Source organism: Cervus canadensis, chromosome 15 (genome assembly GCF_019320065.1).
Source record: "Cervus canadensis isolate Bull #8, Minnesota chromosome 15, ASM1932006v1, whole genome shotgun sequence".
In the NCBI taxonomy this organism is placed as follows: domain Eukaryota; kingdom Metazoa; phylum Chordata; class Mammalia; order Artiodactyla; family Cervidae; genus Cervus; species Cervus canadensis.
In genome coordinates, this window is record NC_057400.1 from 7978904 (window position 1) to 8000802 (window position 21899).

Here is a 21899-nt window from a genome sequence, read left to right on the forward strand (position 1 = left end):
CTTAGAGTTTTGGAGGCTGGAAGCCCAAGACGAGGCGCCTGTGGGGTCGAGTGCAAGGGAAAGCCTTCTGTGTGGCAGTCTGCACCTCTCCCTGCGTCCCCGCGTGTGGGAGGAGCCAGGGTGCTTCTGGGGTCTCTTCTACAAGGGCAGGTCCACTGTCCTCTCCCCTCCATGGCCCCTGCTTTGGCCAGACTGGCGAGATGCCTGCCATTCCTCTCTCCAGCCACAGACCATATAGTTTGCCACTTGGAAGTGGTCCTGGGAATCGCCCCAGGCTCTGCATTTTACCTGCCCTCCTGAGCATTCTGGGCTGGTCTGAGGGCTTTGGGACTCAGACCTGACCTTTGGCTGGTTACTGAAGACCTTGGCTCTTGGATGTCATAATCATTTGGACAGGGTCCTTGGCTCCTAGCTTCCTGACCCCACTCTCACCAGATCTGTCTGCAGTCACCCAGGGTGCCTGTAATTTCACACCCTCCTCATTCAGCCTTCACCCCCTCTCTTGGCCTCCAGGGTCTCATGCCAGGCCAGGGTCTAGGAAGCCCCTCTGCCAAAGAAGGGAATTCAGGTCTAAAGACCCTCTTGTCCACACACAAGCAGCTCCCCCATTCCCATTCCCTCTGGAGAGTCCCAGGTCAGCGGGGAGGGACCAACCTGGGATCTGAACAAAGTTGTCCATCCGCTGTTGTAGTCTCTCCTGCTTGGCGAGGACTTGGGTGATCTGGGCCTGTGTTTCATTGTTGTGGGGCATCTCCAGGATCTGGAGCCGCTCCTGCAGGTTTAGAACTGGACACCCCACACCCCAGCCCTTCAGCATTCTTTCAGGGACTTCATTAAAGCCCAGGGCATTTGAACATAGCCCTGACATTCTGTGTCATATGTGCTCAACTCTGTAAGTTCTGACTGTGTAAATGCATGTTTTGTGTACTGTGGGGAACTAGTGTGAGCACAGAGCTTTGTCTGTATCTTGCACACGGGCACTTCACACTCACAGATGCTACACGTCCACGGAACACACTGGCACAGTCTGTGCACCCACTGCATCCATGATCAACCTGCGTGCAGTTAAGAACTCTGTGCATGCTGGAGCGTGAGTGCATGGCCACTAACGTGCTGACCTGGCCTAATCGTGTGAGGCGTTAATATGCGTGCGATGTGCGTTTGTGACAGCTGGGCACGTGACGCGCTTGAGCAGCTTCACTGTCTGTATGAGGGATCGCTTCCTGACCTAACCATTTGGACTGGGAGCACTTTGAAAGCCAAATCATGTTGAAATGAAACACTGATCAACAAAGCTCCTTCCTAAACCAGAATAGAAAGAGACACGTGCACCCCAATGTTCATCGCAGCACTGTTTATAATAGCCAAGACATGGAAGCAACCTAGACGCCCATCAGCAGATGAATGGATAGGGAAGCTTTGGTATATATACACAATGGAATATTACTCAGCCATTAAAAAGAATGCATTTGAATCAGTTCTAATGAGGTGGATGAAACTGGAGTTATTATACAGAGTGAAGTAAGCCAGAAAGAAAAACACCAATGCAGTATAATAACACATATATATGGAATTAAGAAAGATGGTAATGATGACCCTATATGCAAGACAGAAAAAGAGACACAGATGTATAGGACAGTCTTTTGGACTCTGTGGGAGAAGGTGAGGGTGGGATGATTTGAGAGAATAGCATTGAAACATGTACATTATCATATGTGAAACAGATCGCCAGTCCAGGTTTGATGCATGAGACAGGGTGCTCAGGGCTGGTGTACTGGGATGACCCAAGGGAGATGGGAGGGGGGTTCAGGATGGGGAACACATGTGCACCCATGGCTGATTCATGTCAATGTATGGCAAAACCACTACAATATGGTAAAGTAATTAGCCTCCAATTAAAATAAGTAAATTAAAAAAGAAAAAAAAAAAAGCTCCTTCTCATCCAGAGACAGGGAATTCTTGATGGGAGATGCACAAGGCATACCTGTGTGAAATCACTGCCTCTTTGACTGCTTCAGACACACACGTGTGTGGTCTATTTCTCCTTGCCTCCCTCTCCCCCGCCCCCCTCACACACGCACACACACACACACGTAACACGTAACACACACTCCCCTTTCTGCTTTTCCCTCCCCTCCCCGCACCACCCTGGCTGCCCAGGGCCTGAGAACTCTCTCCCAGCAGATGGGCAGCAGTGGCCCCGGGGGTCTCCTCTGAGCCTGGGTTCTGTATCTGGTGGGTCCACGTTGTTACCCAAGGAAGGACCAGGCAGGACTCAGGTGGTTTACCTTGTATCACCAATAGCCCAGCGCCCACAGTGAGCAGAACCAGGTACATGACCACTAGGACCATGATGCAGTTCTTTCCATTTCTCCTCTTGGGCTTTGGACCTGAAGTGGAACACAGGCAGAAAGCAGCTGCTAGAGAGGGTGGAGAGCAGAGGTCCCTAGCCTGGGCCCAGATGCCCTCTGGGTGAGCAAGGGGCTCTCCCTGAGGTTCCATGCGGGGAAGGACACAAAGACCAATGACAGCCAAATCCTCCCCTTGACCCTCCTTCCACAGGGCAAGAAGCCACTCGCTTGTGTGGCTGGGTGAAAAACACCTCTGCATGTATTCTTTGCTGAAAGAGCATGGTCCTTAAGCCAGATATTACATCAACCTTGCTCACTGTAGAAGCCCCCGTGTGCCACCTGCTCCAGGGGTTGCTCAGTAGATGTACATCCAATTAACCGATGAATTAACACATTTCAATTTCAAGAGTTTTGGAGGAAAATGTTTGTTCCCATTTTATAAACAGTGAGCGAGGTTTGGAACAGTTGAAAAACCTATTAGGTTATAAGACAAGATCTGCAAATTTTGCCCAGGCCTTTGCTTTCTTTTTCTTTAGATTTTTAAATTATGAAGGTAAAACATGCATAATATAATGCATCAAACAATATGGAGAGCATTTCAAGGATTAATAATCTCATAATTAATCCCCTGAGGTCCTAGCCTGCTGAGGTAAGCTTCATTAGCTTTCTGGGATGTGGCCTTCCTCCCATTCCCCCATCCTAACAAACTCATATCCTCCTAGATGGAGTGTTTCTCCTTTTCGTTTTACACCAATGATATCATATTACAAATACATACTACTTAGTCCATGTGCTTATCATGTGTGCTCATCACATGTGCTTTAGTAGTATGTAATCAACTAAAGCACATGTTCCTTCTGCAATGAAGAATTTTTCCATGGGTTTCCTTCTAGTTCTCTCAGTAGACAGAGACTTAACTCTTCTCTTTACTAGCTGCTTCATAATGCTTAGAGACACATGGCTACTCCGTCTAGCACAGGGTGTTCTCCCTAGCTGCATGCACCCCTGAAGTCCAGGCCCACATCGCAGCCTGCGTGAGTTCTCCAACACACATCCAGCCCCAGTCGCTCCCTGGTTTTCAGCCCTTATGCTCACTACCCTCGGGACAAACAACTCCCCTGTGGGTTCATGTAGCCTGGTCTCCAGCCAGCTCTCCTGTGGCCATGCCTCTCTACCTCACCTCCACCCCTGACACAGATCAATGGTCAGGCCAGACCACGGGGGTTACACCCTTCTGACTTCAGACAGTGTCTCCTCTGAATACCCAAGGAAGGAATATTCCTTCCTTCTTTATGCATAACTACTTCTTACTCATCCTTCGGGAGCAGAGTAGAGACTTCCCTGCGCCAAGATAGACCCTCAGGCTCCCCTGGGATGGGTGGGCCCTTGCGCTGCTTCCCCACAGAATTGTGCTTTTATCTGCTGTGACCCTGAGCACCTTGAACTATTTCTATGTCTCACTCTCCTCTACATGGCCTGGAAGTTCCCAAGGCTGCATTCCAGCATCAGTATGATATTCTGGGAAAATGGCGACTAGCTAATTGAATGGATGAATGAGTCATCTGGGTGCCAAGTGTGTGCAGAGTTGAACACTGCCAGTTGAAAAGCGTTGGGAGAGCATCAGGAATGCAACTTAAAACCTCAGGTACCATATAGTCATGATAGTGAGAATGAATAAGCATGAGGGGAAGCCTCACGCTTAATAGAAGATGGTGGACAGCAAATACAGCCTCATAGACAGCACAAAATGTGATGAAACTTAACATGTGATGGCAATAGAAAGGTAAACTATGTTTCAGAGACACACATATCATAGATGCTAGAGATAGGGGTGAGGGCCAGCACGGAAGATGCAGATATTTTCAACTACATGGTAGGAACACGTGTAAGGCATTTGAAAAAGGATAACAAGAGGAAAAACAGACATGACAGGGAGCTGGGAGTAGTTCAGGTCCAGAATGCAGAATGCTTTTAAATTCAGAGCTATAACTGGCACAAAGGCAAAGTATTTTAGAACTGGGAACTTTAAATCTGTAGGTTTTGTCTAACTTGCTCTGTACAAAGCAAAGGATAGGACAAATTCTTTACCCCCATGTTGATCATTAACAGAAGCAAAATATATTAAGAACAGGTGGCAAAAATACATAGAACTATACAAAAAAGATCTTAACGACCCAGATAACCATGATGGCATGATCACTCACATAGAGCCAAGTCAAGTGGGCCTTAGGAAGATCATTACGAACAAAGCTAGTGGAGGTGATGGAATTCCAGTTCAGCTATTTCAAATCCTAAAAGATGATGCTTTTAAAGTGCTGCACTCAATATGCCAGCAAATTTGGTGATCACAGGTGGTCACAGGACTGGAAAAGGCCCGTTTTCATTTCAATCCCAAAGAAAGGCAATGCCAAAGAATGCTCAAACTATCACACAATTGCACTCATCTCACATACTAGCAAAGTAATGTTCAAAATTCTCCAAGCTAGGCTTTACCAGTATGTGAACTGAGAACTTCCAGATGTTCAAGCTGGATTTAGAGAGCAGAAGAACCAGAAATCAAATTACCAACATCTGTTGGATCATCGAAAAAGTAAGAGAGTTCTAGAAAATCATCTACTTTTGCTTCATTGAACATGCTAAAGCCTTTAATTGTGTGGATCACAACAAACTGTGGAAAATTCTTAAAGAGATGGGAATACAAGAACACTTTACTTGCCTCCTGAGAAATCTGTATACAGGTCAAGAAACAACAGTTAGAAGCAGACATGGCACAATGGACTGGTTCCAAATTGGGAAAGGAGTACATCAAGGCTGTATGTTGTCACCCTGTTTATTTAACTTATAGGCAGAGTACATCATGCAGAATGCCAGACTGGATGAAGCTCAAGCTGGAGTCAAGATTGATGGGAGACATATCAATAACCTCAGATATGCAGGTGACACCACCCTTATGGCAGAAAGCAAAGAAAAACTCAAGAGCCTTTTGATGAAAGTGAAAGAGGAGAGTGAAACAGTTGCCTTAACACTCAACATTCAAAAAATGAAGATCATAGCATCCAGTCCCATCACTTCATGGCAAATATATGGGAAAACAATGGAAACAGTGACAGGCTTTTTTGGGGGGCGCTCCAAAATCACTGCAGATGGTGACTGCAGCCATGAAATTAAAAGATGCTTGCTCCTTGGAAGCAAAGCTATGACCAACCTAGACAGCATATTAAAAAGCAGAGACATTACTCTGCCAAAAAAGATCCATCTAGTCAAAGCTATATTTTCTCCAGTAGTCTTATATGGATATGAGAGTTGGATTATAAAGAAAGTTGAGTGTCCAAGAATTGATGCTTTTGAACTGTGGTGTTGGAGAAGACTCTTGAGAGTCCCTTGGACTGCAAAGAGATCCAATCAGTCCATCCTAAAGGAAATCAGTCCTGAATATTCATCAGAAGGACTGATGCTGAAACTCCAATACTTTGGCCACTTGATGAGAAGAGCTGACTCACTGGAAAAGACCCTGATGCTGGGAAAGATTGAAGGAGGAGAAGGAGACGACCAAGGATGAGATGGTTGGATGGCATCACCAACTCAATGGACATGAGTTTGAGCAAGCTCTGGAAGTGTGGTGTGCTTCAGTCCATTGGGGTTGCAAAGAGTCAGACACAACTGAGTGACTGAACTGACTGATGTCGATCATTTCAACTATTAGTGGTTAGAAGAAACTGTCAAGAATGATAGCCCACAAAATGGGCCAGAATCTATCTAATAAACCTAAACAGTTTATGCAAGAAACTTAAACCTAAAATCATTGAGATGACACCAGTGTTGGAATTATTCAATAATATTTTAAAGCAGCCACCACAAAAATGCTTTAATGAGTACTTACAAACAAAACTTTAAAAAAATCTCACAAGATAGAAGATATATAAAAGACTCAGATGGAAAATTATATAATTTCAAAATGCCAAATATCCTTTTTAAACCTCACCACATTGGCTCAATAGTGTAATAAATATGACAAAAGAAAGAATCACTCAACTAAATGATAGAACAATAGAAATTGCTCAATCTGAAAAACAGAAAATCAACAACAATAAAATGACAAATAAACAGAGCCTCAGAGATGTGTGAGTCAATAAAAAAGACACACACAAAAAACACATAATACTCATCATTGAAGTTCCAGAAAGAGTGTTTAGCAAAAAAAAAAAAAAAAACCTCAAAAAAATAATGGTAGCTGAAAATTTCTCAAATTTGACTAAAGACCCTATAGATCCAAGAAGCTGAGCAAATCCAAGACATGGTAAATTCGAAGAAATCCATATCAAGACACATAGGCAAAAATCTGAAAAATTTAGAGATAAAGAAAATTAAAAATCTAAACAAAAAGGAAAAGTCTTGAAAATAGCCAGAGGGAAAGGAGAAATTACTTATAAAGTAATATCTATTTGGAATGTCAGCAGATTTTTCATCTGAAAGCACAGAGATCAGCTAGAAGTGGCACAATACTTTTTGTGTCCTGAAAGAAATTGTCAACCATGAATTCTATTTCTGGTGCATCCTTTAACAATGATTGGAAAATAGAGGTTCTCAGATGAAGGAAAACTAATAGAGATGATTGCTCGTGAACTTACCTTTGAAGAATGGCTAAAGGATATCTTCAAATAGAATGGCAATGGTGTAGGAAAAGGTTTGACACCTCCAAAGGGAAGAACAGGAAAAGGGAAAGAAGAATGGGTAAAATACAAGGATATATATTAGATCATCCTTCTCCTCACAGCTTTTAAAGGTCACAATTGATGGTTGAAACAAATATATAACACCATCTAATGCGACTCTCAGTGTAAGTAGAAGAAATACCTCAGACAATTCATTTTAAAAAATGAAGACAATAAAAAGACATAAATGTAAATAAGATTTTTGCACTCGACTCAAAGTGGTAAAATGTTGATACCATAGACTGTGCTAAGTTATATATGTATATTGAAATGCACAGAGAAACCACTAAATAAACTATTAAAAGAGATATACCACAAACAAACTATAAATAAATAAAAATGGAACTTTAAAAAGTGCTCAAGTAATCTATAGAAAGATAAGAAAAGAGAAACAGATGAATGGGAAATAGAAGAAGCAAAGAGAAAATACAAACTAGGATGGCAGATTTAAACCTAATGTAGCTATAATTATTTTCATAAATAGTCTAACTATACCAAGTAGAGGGAAGAAATTGGCAAAGTGAATGAAAAACCATGACCCATTATAAGATGTAAAAGAAACCAAACAGTAGAACTTCTATTCACATGAAACAGAATTGATATAACAGAAAAGAGAAATGGGCAAATCCCAGTTGTAGTTGGGGATATTAATACCCCATTCTCAGCAATTGATAGGAAATCAACAAAAGTATAGAACTGAGCACCAACAGGATCTAACATTTATAAGACGCTCCATGCAACAACGGCAGAATATACATTCTTTCCATGCATACATGGAGTATTTACTAAGACCATATCCTGAGTCATAAAACAAACCTAACAAACTGTAAAAGAAATTAAAATTTGCAGATATCCTCTGACAATAGTGGAATCAAAATGGAAGATAATAACAGAAAAATCTTCAAACAATTGGAATCTTTTTTTAACTTCTAAATAATGCATGGGTCATAGGAAAAGTCTCAAAGGAAAAAATCTTTAAAAGAATTGAATGAAAGTGGAAATAAAATATATCAAATTATGGAATGCATCTAAAGCAGCACTGGAAAGGAAATTCACAACAGTAAAAGTTTACAAATGAGGAAGGTTCTCAAATCAATAAACTAAGTTCTTACCTTAAGAAAACATAAAAGAAAAGTAAATCATAAACATTCAGGAAAAAAAAAAAGAAAGAATAAAGACCAGAGCACAAATCAATGAGATTTAAAATAAGAATACAAGGGAGAAAATGAAAAACCAAAAATCTGGTTGTCTGAATAAAATCAATAAAAATTGGTAAAGTGCTATCAAGACCGACAAAGATAAAAAGAAAGAAGACACAAATCACCAATATCAACAATAAAACAGGATGTATCACCACAGATGCTACAGCCATTAAAAAGAAAACAAGGAGATACTACTAACTTTTTGCTAACAACTTAGAAGAAATGAACCAACTCCTGAAAAGTCACAAACTGCAAAAACTCAACCAAGGTGAAAGAAATAAGATAAATATCTATGCCGATTAAACAAGTTTAATTTGTGATTTAAAATTTCTTATAAAAGAAATATCCAGGTCCAATATCCTAACAAACCTTTAAGAAAAGAATTAACACCAAGTTCAGACAATCTCTTATGGTTTACAGAAGAGTAAAGAACACTTTTTAACTCATTTTGTATTATCATAATATAAAAGCCAAAGGCAGTACAAAAAGAAAACTAAAGATCAATATGTCTCATGAATGTTGACACAAATATCCTCAACGAAATAGCAGTAAACCATATCCAACAGTGCGTTAAAAAGATTGATATACTAAATGGGATTTCCAGGTAAGCATGACTGGTTCAATATTAGAAAATCAATGTAATCTACATATCAATAGACTGAAGAAGAAAAATCATGTAACTGTATAGTTAATGCAGAAAAAGTACTTAACAAAATTCAACTTATGATAAACTGTCATAATTATCGCTCTCATAATAAATAACACATTTATAATAAAACTCTCCGCAAATTAGAAGAGAACATTCTCAAATTTTCCTTTTTAAAAAAGAGTATCAACAGCTATCTAAAGCTTACATCACTTTTTTTTCTTTTTTTGATGTGGACCATTTTTAAAAAGTCTTTATTGAATTTGTTACAGTATTGCTTCTGTTTTATGTTTTGGTTTTTCACCAGAGAAGCATGTAGGATCTCCATTCCCCAACTAGGGATTGAACCCACACCCCCTGCATTGTAAGGCTGTCTATACACTGGACTGCCAGGGGAGGCCCCCTGCTTATCTCACTATTAATGGTGAGACAGAAAACTTTCCTCCTGAGACTGGGAACAAGGCAAGGATGTGTGTTGCCACTCCCTTTTTCTATATACAACTGACAAACAAGTGGAAATCAAAATTTAAAACACACATTTATAATTGCTCTAAAGAAAATGAAATACTTTGATATAAATTTAACAAAATGTACACAGGATCGGTATGCCCAAAAGTTACTAAATTTTCACTTAAAGAAAAAGCAGTAAAGACCCAAAGAAATGTAGGAACATATCAAGTTCATGGATTGTAAGACAACATAAAGATGTAAAGATGTCAGTTTTTGAACTATCTAGAGGTATAATATAATTCTTACAAAATCCAGCAAGGTTTTTGATGGTATAAATTTATCCCAAAATTTATATGGAAAGGCACAAGCCTCAGAATAGTTAAAATCATCTTGAAAAAGAAGAATAAAATGTGAGAAATAACGTTGCCTTATGTTTAGAGTTACAATAAATCTATAGTATCAAGACAGTGTGGTACTGGTGCAGGGACAGACATGTAGATGAATGGACAGAATAAAGAACACAGAAATAGACTCATACAAGTAAGTAAATGTAAGTGTTAGTCACTCAGTCGTGCCCGACTCTTTGCGACCTCATGGACTGCAGCCCACCAGGCTCCTCTGTCGATGAGATTTTCCAGGCAAGGATATTGGAGTGGGTTGCCATTTCCTTCAAGTGTGCCCAACTGATTTTTGACAAAGGTGCAAAAGTAATTTCCTTGAGGAAGGATAGTACTGATTGCTTCAATACCAGCAGGTGGTATTGAAGCAGTTGAACATCCATAGGCAAAATAAACAAACCTTGACCTAAACTTCACATCAACTCAAAATGAACCATGATATTATAATATAAAACTATAAAAGCTTTGGAATTACACATAGGAGAAATCTTTAGGACCCAGTGCTAGGTAAAAAGTTCTCAGACTTGACACCAAAAGCACAATCCATAAAAGGAAATGTCAATAGATGGGACCCCAATAGAGTTAAATACTTTTCACTTTGCAAAAGATTTTGTTAAGTGGATGAAATGACAAATTACAGACTGAGAAAGAATATTTGCAAATTGCATATCCAGCAAAGGACATATATTTTGAGTATATGAAGAATTCTCAAAAAGTTTAGCTTTAGTTTAGCTTAGTAAAAAAGAAAAATCTTATTAAAATATTGGCAAAAGACACAGAGACATTTGACTGAGGAGGGTATATAAGTGACAAATGAACACATGAAAACATATTCAACATCATTAGCTACTAGGAAAATACAAATTAGAATTACAGTGAAGTATTACTACCACATGCTTATCAAAATGGCTAAAGTAAAAATAGTGATAATACCAACTGTTGGCAAGGATGCAGAGACAGTGAATCAGTTGTACACCGCTGATGGGAATGTAAAATGAAACATCCACACTTGAAAAACAGATCGACTGCTTTTTATAATACTAAACATAACTAGAATCCAGCAATTAATTGCACTTTTTGGCATTTTTTCCTAGAGAAATGAAAATTTGTGCTTGCACAAATACTTTTACATAAATAATCATAGCAGCTTTATTTGTAATAGCCCAAAACTGGAACCCAAAAGTCTTTCAGTGGGTGAATGGTTAAACCAACTGTGATCCATTCATATCACAGAATAATACTCAGTAAAACTCATTAATAATATAGAACCAACTACTGATACATACAACAACTTGGATGGATCTCAAGGGGGGAAAAAGCCAATCTTTAAAAAGTTACATACTTGTAATTCTACTTATGTAACTTTCTTTAAATAGCAAAATTATAAAGAGGCAGAGCTGATTAGTGGTAGCTGGGTATAGTGATTGTTGGACAGGAAAGAGGGCATGTGTGTCTCTAAAAAATACCATGAGGGAGATTTTGTGGTGATGGAACTGTTCTATATCTTGATTTTGGTGGTGGTCACACAAGTATACACATCTGTTAAAATTGTAGAGAACTATATTCACACACACAAATGAGTGCATGGAAAACTAAAGAAACCTGCATAAGCTCTGTGGATTGTACAAATATCAGTTTCCTGGTGGTCATATTGTACTAGAGTTATGTAAGATGTTATCACTGGAAGAAAAGGGTGAAGGTCACAAAGACTTCCCTGTACATTATTTGCAACTTTCTGTGAAATTACAAATATTTCACAATAAAAACTGGAAAAATACCTCTGGGTAGTCAGATTTTTAAAAAATGTTGAGAAATAGGGACATGACAAAATACAAAAGTCAGAACAACAATGTGAAATGAAAGTACTCCTTTCAGCAAGGCTGACCCCGCATAGACTCCAAAGTTAAAGCCTGTTAGCAGAATATTTAAAATTAACTTCAGAGCAGGAAGAAGGGGCAGCCAGGTCTGATGCTGGGGCCAAGGTTCTGTGTTAATTAAACAATACCCCCCTACCATAACTTCTCTATTTGCATTTTTTGGGGTCTTCTCTTTCAAGAAGGATGTTCTTCAGATGGAAATTGGTGGGAAGAAATATCATGATGAAAGATATAAGTCCTAAAATAATTGAGGGCTTTGCTTGAGAGGTCCAGATTACATTCCACAGAAAACAGCAAGAGCATGCTGATCTAGTAACAGAAGTTCAGATATCTGACACAACCCGTGAGGAGAGTGACAGGAAGATGTGAGCCAGAGAAATGCTCATATTTTCAAAAAGGTGAAAGAAGTACATTCCAGAAAGATATGGACCACAGGGACAAATGTGTATTCTGTCATTTGGGCTCAAATGCTCCATTGTTGAAGGGAAGAGCAACTGATACTGGTTCATGAAGGAAGACCTGGAGTTTCGTTGGGTCTTAAGGTCAGCAAGAGCCTGCAGTCTGCTGAGCCTCTTCAGGTAACTTAAGCAATCTTCAGTTGACAGAAAGGTAGGTAGATAGATAGATGATGGATAGATAGATAGATGGATAGACAGATAGATGAGGCTGGAGCCATTTACTGCTGAAGCAAATAGTTTTTTTTAGTCTCAGTAAGCCCTGAGGTGTTACATAATCTCACAGTGGGCACTGTCCATAATGGTATTCATCTAGAAAATTCCATGCATTCCATGTTCTTTGTATGAGGAGATAGGAACTTGTGGATGCATTTAGGAAAATGTTCTCTCCAAACAGGAGTGATCGTGGTTAGATTTTTACTTCATGGTATCTGTAACCCCAGTCAGAAATCTAGGATTCACCTTTGACTTATGCCTCATCCTCACTTGCCGTGATTCCCCTACTATAGTCTTGCTGATTTGACTTCTGTTTCTCCAGAGCATCCTCTCTTTTCCTTCCACACACCCACTGTCTCTCATCATCTCTGGCTGCCAAACTCCTCTCTGTCCCCAGGGTTACTCTTTCCAACTCATCCCCTATCTGTGAGGATAAGTAACTGAAGTGCAAATCACTGCCTCTCAGCCAACTTCAGTCCCTACAAAGCTCCCCACTGCCCTTGCTACTTACAAATTGGCACCTACCATCTACCTCTACAAGGATTAAATCATGAGCTGCTGAAGCTGTTTTCAACACCCTCTGAAAGGGGTTCAGTGTGGAGGTCAAGAATGAGGCATTCTTGTACTCTGGGAAAAATGGTAGAATAGGTGTTCAGATAGATAAATAGGATTAGATTTTATGAGCCCAATTCTTTCCTCTCCTCACATCTGTAAAAGCACTAAAATCATTAACAGTGACATCTGCTCTTTGTGATTGGCAGCAAGCCTCTGCCAAAATGTGTACTTGACTGCAAGTATCCCCTTCACTAAAATCATATATAGCTCTGACCTTCCCCTTTGCCTCTTTGGAGCATTTTCTCAGAGCTATTTGAAATGCTATCTCCAGGGCTATTGTCCTTATTTTGTCCCAAACAGCATTGAAATATATACATTTGTTGTTGTGTTAGTAGCTCAGTTGTGTCCAACTCTTTGTGACCCCATAGACTATATAGCCCACTAGAATCCCCTGTCCATGGAATTCTCCAGGCAAGAATACTGGAGAGGGTAACCATCCCCTTCTCCAGGGGATCTTCCTGACCCAGGGACGGAACCCTGGTCTCCTGCATTGCAGGCAGATTCTTTACTGTTTGAGCTGCCAGGGAAGCCCAAAATATACATTCAGTTCCGTTCTGTTCAGTTCAGTTCAGTTCAGTTCAGTCGCTCAGTCGTGTCCGACTCTTTGCGACCCCATGAATTGCAGCACGCCAGGCCTCCCTGTCCATCACCAACTCCCAGAGTTTACTCAAACTCATGTCCATCGAGTCGGTGATGCCATCCAGCCATCTCATTCTCTGTCTTCCCCTTCTCCTCCTGCCCCCAACCCCTCCCAGCATCAGGGTCTTTTCTAATGAGTCAACTCTTCGCATGAGGTGGCTAAAGTATTGGAGTTTCAGCTTCAGCCTCAGTCCTTCCAATGAACACCCAGGACTGATCTCCTTCAGGATGGACTGGTTGGATCTCCTTGCAGTCCAAGATTATCATGTATAAAATAGCTAGCTAGTGGAAAGTTGCTGTATAAGACAGCTAACTCAACCTAGAGGGGTGGGATGAGGGTGGGAGAGAGGCTCTAGAGGGCGGGGATATACTTATGAACTAAACTGGCTCAGCAGGAAAGAGCCCACCTGCAATGAAGGAGATGTGGCAGGAGTTGTGGATTCAATTCCTGGTTGGGAAAATCCCCAGAGAAGGAACTGTCAACCCACTCCAGTATTCTTACCTGGAAAATCCCATGGACAGCTCACGGGGTTGCAAAAGAGTGGGATGCCACATAGTGACTAAACAACAATGGCTCATTCACACTGTGTGCAGCAGAAACCAACACATTATAAAGCAATTATCCTACAATTAAAAATTAAAAAAAAACTAACTTACTACTCTCACATTGTGCATTTTTTTTCAGTAGACACTTTCAGGACAAGGTCTGGCTTAATTGGTCCTCCTAATCTCAGTCCCCACTGAGTTTCTCCACCCAATTTTGAACCAAACAACATGGAGCTGTTTGTTTTTTTCTGAATATTCCTTGTGAAAGTATCAAAAACATGTGGTGCCCTTCTCCTGTCCCAGCTTCCATTTCCTTTCTCAATGGATCCTCTTTATCCATTAAACTTTAGAATAGATCTCAGCTCTGCCCTCCAGGGCCCCGCACCAGGTTAGATCTGTCCAGAAAGTCCTGTGCAAATCTCAGTGACAGCCAGTGACGAATCATATAGCAATGAGTTAGGAATAGGCTCACTCTGCCATCTTCCATCCTACATGACTGTGGGATCCCTGAGGCCAGAGACTGGGTTGATTCTTGTCTATTTTTTTGGTGCTGAGTACAGAACTCAGCAGGTAGTAGGTACTGAGTCTGTTTGATCACCTGGCTTCATTTGAACATTTTCAGTACCTTAAAAAGTCACATGTCCATAACGCTGCCTTCTCCAAAGTTCTGAATAGCCAACAACTATTAAAGTCGTCTGTAATTCTGCCTTTATTGTTACTCCATTTGAACACCTAAAGGCAGAGCACCTGACCCTTCATCTTTCCAGCCACTGACTTGCACAAACAGATCCTGGACAAGAGGGACCGTTAAGCCAGAGGACAGCACTGCAGCTGTTCCTACACATACAACTTCCAGAAAAGACAGAGTGGGAATGATTGATTGACTTGGAAGACAAATCCAAGAGGATATTCTGAAATAGGAAATCAGAGATCCCCTGTGGGAAGCACTCATTGGTGACTTTCATTGTTGTGAGTTCTAGGAAATTTTATAAAATACATCACCTGTGTAACATTGAGGGAGAAAATAAAACAACAGAGTTGACTGAATTTTAAAATCTGAGTTTAAGACAGACTAGGTATGCCACTATAACATATTTTTTGTTATATAGGTGCTAAATTGTGTCTGACTGTTTTGTGACCCCATGTAGCCCACTGTGGCTGTAGCTCTAGGTTACATCCTTTTGCGTATAGCCCACTAGGCTCCTCTGTCCATGGAATTTCCCAGGCAAGAATACTGAACTGGGTTTCTATTTCCTTCTCCAGGGTATCTCCTGACCCAGGGATCAAACCTGAGTCTCCTGCATTAGAGGCGGATTCTTTACCACTGAACCACTGAGGAAGCCCACAAGTAGACAATGCATTCCCTGAGCAACACATGAGTATTCACAGAAACTATCAAAGAATTTTAACAGAATTGCATTAAATAAACATGACACTTGGCCTCAGTTTTCTTGAACTTTTTCATCCTTCTTGTTTTGCATTTTCCTTTTGTTACAAACATCACAGACATAATCTGTGTGTCAATGAGACATTAGTAAAAAGGAGGGACATATAAAAAGTATTAGTATTAATGAAAGGGAAAAAATTTTAATACAATTTAAACGAGTTGTGAAGCTAAAAAAAAAGAAAACCCAACTATGCTAAAGACATAGTTTCTATTACTAGCGTTATACAAATTTCCAATGGAAGCATTCCAGAAATGCATCATTGAATCTCTAAGCCGCAAATTTAGACTTTCAATGGACTTGTCTATTCCTATGTTGCCAAGAGAAAGACATCACAGGCAATGTCATTATTGGGGAGTAGTACTTTACCATTAACTTCGAATGTCTCCATCCTAGACAACATGGTTTGGTCGAGAGCTGTTCCGTCTTCAGTGCTAGCCAAGACCTCTTTCTCCTTGAGAATTTCCTCATTTTCCATTGCTAAGGTTTATAAATGGCCAAAGTTCTGGAGCCAGCAGAAATGCTCTCTCCAAGAGGAACCACTTGGGGAGAGATTGTTCCCTTTTGACTACTGCTTCTACTTGTAGAGCACACAGGACTTCCTTTGACTCTGATTTCTGAATTTGCAAAATGTTTCCTGACGTGGTCAGGATTAGGCATTTCTCAGAAGTGGGGTATTCACACGTGGAGCTCCCGCTTGGTCCAACTGCTTGTGAAGGGGTGTGCGGAGTTGGGGCCCACACCACAGGTCCCTGAAATCACCGCTTGTTTTCAGGCGCCCAAGAGCAGAACCAATGACCCCCATCTCCTCTGTCTGTCCAGACCCTGCCTTCATCCCAGACTCAGCTCATTGTCATGGGACCTCTCCAACCCACAGTGAAACCTGACTCCTCTGACCTATTTCAATCCTTTGAGTTCATCCTTGCTAGTCAAAGTGTGGGCCATGGACCAGTAGCGTTGGCATCACTTGGGAACTGTTATAAAGGCAGAATCTCAGCTCCCTCCCCATAGAGACGGAATCCAAATCTATAGTTTAACAAGGTCCCCAGGTGATGTCTGTACACATTCAAGTTGAAGAAACACTGCTCTACCCTATATGTTTTAACATTTAGTTATGTTTCCTCTCATTGCTTTCTCACGTTCTCTCTGTGTGTGAAAGCATGTGCTTGGTCTGGTCCCAGTAAGATCTGAGCCCCTTAGGAGAAACCCCTACCAGGGGGGTTATATAGCACAGTAGTTGACACACGGACCCTGAAAGCTTAAATGCCTGAGTTCCAATTTCACTTCCTGCAAGTGGTTGTGTGACCATGGGAAAGTCACGCCAGCTTTGAATATCTCACTTTTCTTGTTTGTAAAATAAGGAAGGTGGTAATAATTAGTGTGTGCATTAGATGACTTAAATGGTGTACGGTGGCCAGGGTGGCATCTGATGGGCAATGCACACTAGCATTGAGCCGCTGCTTTTATCACGAGAGATGTTGCGAACCCACTGGGTTCAGGGAGATGAAGGTAATAATAGCCTTTGCCTTAAGGGATGTCAGTCCAGTATGCAGAATGGTTGTGGATACAACTGAATTCTAGAAAACTGATGTTGGGGATTGGAGCCCCTAGGAGGACAGGGGTGACCTCTAGGCAGAGAAGGCAGGGCTGGGAATGCCACAAAGAGCTTGTCCATTGGATCTGGGTTTGAAGGGGTGACTGGGGGTTAACTCTAGAGCAGAATAAGGTGATGGCCTTGCACGTGGGAAAAAATGGCAAGCATAGCATCACGGCAGCAGGATACTTGGAGGCAGAGGAATCATGGACCACTGGAGTACTGGGGGCATGAGCTGTGATGTGGCAGGAGATAAAGCTCAGCTAGACTAAGTCTCTTTCTTCAGCCAGTGGCATGGCAGAAAACCCAGGAAAGGGAGTTACTGACGGTGCCCTTCAAGGTAGAGGTCCCCACCTTGCTCACAATTTCAACATTCAAGAGGTCACTGATTTGGGCTGAGAGTTAGGAGCAGAATCCAGGACAGGAAAGGTTAAAAGAGAAAGTTGGCAGTGAGGAAATGAAGGCAGCTGGCAGCTCCAGTCACAACTCTGGTAGTGGACTGTCCAAGAGGCCAGGGGCTGTAAGGGCTTCCTCCATGGGCAGGAAATCTCCTGGCGAAAGGAACCCATTACTTGGGCTGCAGTGCCTCCCCTCTCTGCCTGGTTATCTCAGCTCTGGCCAAGGGCAGTCCTCACTCATGGGGTTGCAGAAGGGACTCTTTGGAAAATGCTTGTGTTAATTACAGAGTGTAGTCCTCTTTAGCGGGAACATTTAGTAGATATCAAGCATAGTCAATTAGCTCTGACTCTGGGGTCAGACAGACCTGGGACCCAAAGGCAACTATTTCACATACTTGCTGTGTGACCTCAGGCGATTGGCTTAGCTTCTCTGAACCTCAGCACAATGTAACAGCTCACAGAAGGATTAACTGTTATCCAAGATGTATCAGGCGTCAGGCACTGTGCTGGACACATATACATGACTCAACACTCACAATAACTTGTAACTTGCCTCAGATCTTGTGGTTAGAAAGTGATAACACCTGAATTTGAATTCAGGCCATCTTGCCTTTACAGTTTTGTTTAAATCTAGTTTAATCCAGGGGCTCTAATCCAGAAGTTTATACCAGATGAGCTTTTGAAAATACTCCCTGCTATTCTCCTACTCCAGCCTGAGATCCTGGTTTTAATCAGAAGCCTCATGGTTGGTTCTAATGCACAGCCAGGCTGAGGACTGCCGTGCAGAATAATAAAGCAGTCACAAGCAGCACAGGGACCCTGTGAGCCCTCAGGACTCCATCCTAGGAGGACCCATGAGGTTGAACCATAGGAAATTACTCATATTAATCCCATTTGATAGTTGATAAATGGATACTTCATAAGATTCAAGCTAGTTCATCCACTTAGCAGGGCCAGATAAAGCAAACAAGGTACTAGCTTGGGGTGAAAAAGATTCAGTAATCAAGGTAAGTAATATTTTAACCACAATCTTTAAAAATCAGAATTAATGCAAAATGTCCATCATGAAAACAAAGTCAACATTTTAAATAGACCACAGGATCCCATGCTGCTTTGTGCAGTGACTCTGGTCACCCACTCACCCAGGTCCCAGCGCTGCTCCTTACTCTGTTTCAGCATCTTCATTTGCAAAATGGGATACCAACAGTGTCCCTATTTTTCCATAGTGTGGGTTTAAGGATCAAACTAAATGATAGAAGTCTGTTTGTAAACAAAACGGCATTCAGTGGAAAAGCATCTTATCCTAGCTGGTACATAGTGTGAAACTTCTGGATTGTGGATACTACCCTTAAAAATCTCTTAAGTCTTCCATAAAGTGCAAAAGACACAATTTGGAGACTCTTGTACAGTTTCTTCCTAAGTCCCACTCAGACACTTTTATCTCCGGAACACAGATTTGGCTGTTACTTTCCTTGAGCACCAGATGAAGTGCCGACTTGCATTTGGGGAGCATGCTGTTCAAGAAATGCCGGGTTTGGCTTTCCTTTTCATGAAGAGTGCATATAATTGCATTGGAGAATTTAAACATGTTTTCAGAGGGGTTCTGACGTAGTTTTATCAAGATTTGATGTTCTCCAAATTGCCTTTCTTACATAGGAGTTATGGTGTTGGAGTCCCAAGAAAGCATGACCCCAACTCATGGTACCCCTGCAGAGTTTGACCCTCTGAACTAGTGGCTCCCAAACTACTACAGTCATTGGGCCACCTGGCAGATCATCAAGAACTCCTGAGTAACCCCATTCCAGCTTAAAACTGGGGCAATCATGATAACACATGATGTAAAATTCACCCACATAAACCAAAATATTCAAAACAAACAAACAAAACTTCTCAACAAACAGACAAGACAGGTCTCCACGATGCTCTTTGAGTCCCTGTCACACCTCACTGACAGTTTGGCCCATTGTTCTGCCATCTCCTTAAGCTCACCAGTGGAGATGATAGAAAGAGGGACCTGGGCTAAAGAAAATAGAAAGGAGACAAATATTAAACATTTCTACCTATTGACCTTATTTTTCTTGCTAGTCATGCATGACAGTGGTGGTCAGTGTCCCCCATGACTAGCTCAGCACTTACTTAATAATTTCATTAATGGTACTTAATGAAGCATAATTATTATGAATTCATTTTAAAAGTTAAAAAAGCTCAACAACACAAATGAGCATCATTAGATTAACAGGTAAATAAATTTTGGTGTATCCATTCAATGGGCTACAGCAATAAAGAGAAAGAGGCAGCAACATAGATGAATCTTAAAAGCCATTATGTTGAGTGAAATAAGCTAGACCCCAACAGAACATTGTATGACTTCATTCATGTAAGTGTCCAGAACAAGTCACACTCATCTATAGTGTCAGAAAACAGAACCATCAGGCTTCCCTGGTATCTCACTGGTGAAGAATCCATCTGCCAATACAGGAGACATGGGTTTTATCCCTAGTTTGGGAAGATTCCACATACCACGGAGCAACTAAGTCTGTGCATTGCAACTACTGAAGCCTGTGCGCCCTAGAGCCCATTTTCCACTGAAGCCTGTGCGCCCTAGAGCCCATTTTCCAGGAGTAGGAGAAGCAACCGCAGTGAGAAGCCTGCACACAACTAGAGAGTAGCCCGTGCTTGCTGCAACTAGAGAAAGCCCACACAGCAATGAAGACCCAGCACAGCCATAAATAAATAAATAAAATTACTGTTGACTAAAAAGATGCACAACATTTGAGAGTGATGAGTTAAGTCTGGGCAGAGTGAGGACTGCAGCCTGGGAGACAGCACTCAGGTAACTCTGAGACACTGCTCCAAAGAGGCAGTGGGGAAGGGTCAATATATAAGATTTTGGTGAAGGGAGAGTTCAATGCAATCAAGCACTTAGTTTACAAAAGATTTTCTCTTAGTTACAAGGAGATGATGTGACCATGAGGGGATTTAGTGCTTTCCTAGATATGAAGAGATGCAAGGATTGGGATCATGAAAACAGTTCCTGAAAATATCTAACTATCTAAAGACCTGTTCCACCAGTTTCCCTGGAGCACAGAGTGCCTCGCTCTCCACGCTGAATTCCCTTCAGGGAATGTTGAAGGTCAGCAGCTGCAGCAGAGCAGGCAGATGGCAAATGCCCTTGTTGTGGTTGTTCAGTTGCTCAAAAATGCTCTTGGTAAGTGCCAGTTTGTAGTAGACAGGCAAGTGCCAACTTGTAGTTGACAATTTAAAAACAGCACTAAAAAAAAAAAAAAGAAAGAAGAAAAACAGAACCATGGTTTCCTGGAGGTTGAGGTAGGGAAGAATCGACTGATCAGGAGCACCAGGGAAATTTCTGCATTGATGGCAGTGTTCTGTGTCTTGATTGGGTGTTCATTACAAAACTCAGCAAATTTTACATTTGAAATACATGTATAGTTTGTGAATTATACTTCAATAAACTTAATTAAAACAGAAGTTAAAGAAAAAAGGGGACAAAATTATTATTGTTGGACCCTGGCCCAACTTAATGGCAGTGTTCTGTGTCTTGATTGGGTGTTCATTACAAAACTCAGCAAATTTTACATTTGAAATACTTGTATAGTTTGTGAATTATACTTTAATAAACTTAATTAAAACAGAAGTTAAAGAAAAAAAGGGGACAAAATTATTATTGTTGGACCCTGGCCCAACTTGTAGAAGTTTGTCCTTTGAGAACCATTGAGAACCGTTGGAGGTGAAGGGTGTGTGAGGCCTTACTGAGCCACCCACATCTTCTCTTCCCTGTGAAGGGATGCTCACACGCATTTTGGGATTGCTGCATCAGGACTGCAGCCTGTGCTCCAGACAGAGGGAAGGAAAGGGAAGCAGACTGGTCTGTGGTGCAACTTTCTCTCTGAACCAGAACTCCAACTCAGGGCACACCCAGGGCAAAAGCCAGAGAGGCAGCTGTGAATTTCTGGTCTTTTTTTTTTTTTAAAGTTCTCCTGACCACAGACACCACCCTCTGCCTTCCCGACACATACAATGTTTTCACAGGAACCAAAACTTTTTTCTGTTGTTGTTTAATCACTAAGTCGTGACTGACTTTTTGTGACCACCATGAGCTGTAGCTGCCAGGCTCCTCTGTCCATGGATTTCCCAGGCAAGAATACTGGAGTGGGTTGCCATTTGTTCCTCCAGGAGATCTTTCCCACCCAGGGATGGAACCAATGTCTCTTGCATTGGCAGGTGGATTCTTCACCACTGAGCCATCAGGAAAACCCAAACCTTTTATTACCCTAATTTAAATGTATTCATTTTTTTTTTTTTTTGCGATTACTCATACTGAAGAATAAATAAGC

At 41.4% G+C, this 21899-nt stretch overlaps 1 protein-coding gene across 1 annotated transcript in view; it reads right to left on the bottom strand.

The window, feature by feature from the left end:
* MARCO (macrophage receptor with collagenous structure) overlaps window positions 1-16076 on the bottom strand; it is a 35714-nt gene extending 19638 nt beyond the window's left edge. The window contains exons 1-3 of the mRNA XM_043487869.1: window positions 15922-16076; window positions 2289-2390; window positions 655-786 (exon numbers count right to left, since the gene is read on the bottom strand). Coding sequence (XP_043343804.1) covers window positions 655-786; window positions 2289-2390; window positions 15922-16030 — 343 coding nt within the window. The 5' untranslated portion in view covers window positions 16031-16076. The remainder of the gene's footprint in view (window positions 1-654; window positions 787-2288; window positions 2391-15921) is intronic.
* Window positions 16077-21899: the final 5823 nt, after the last annotated feature.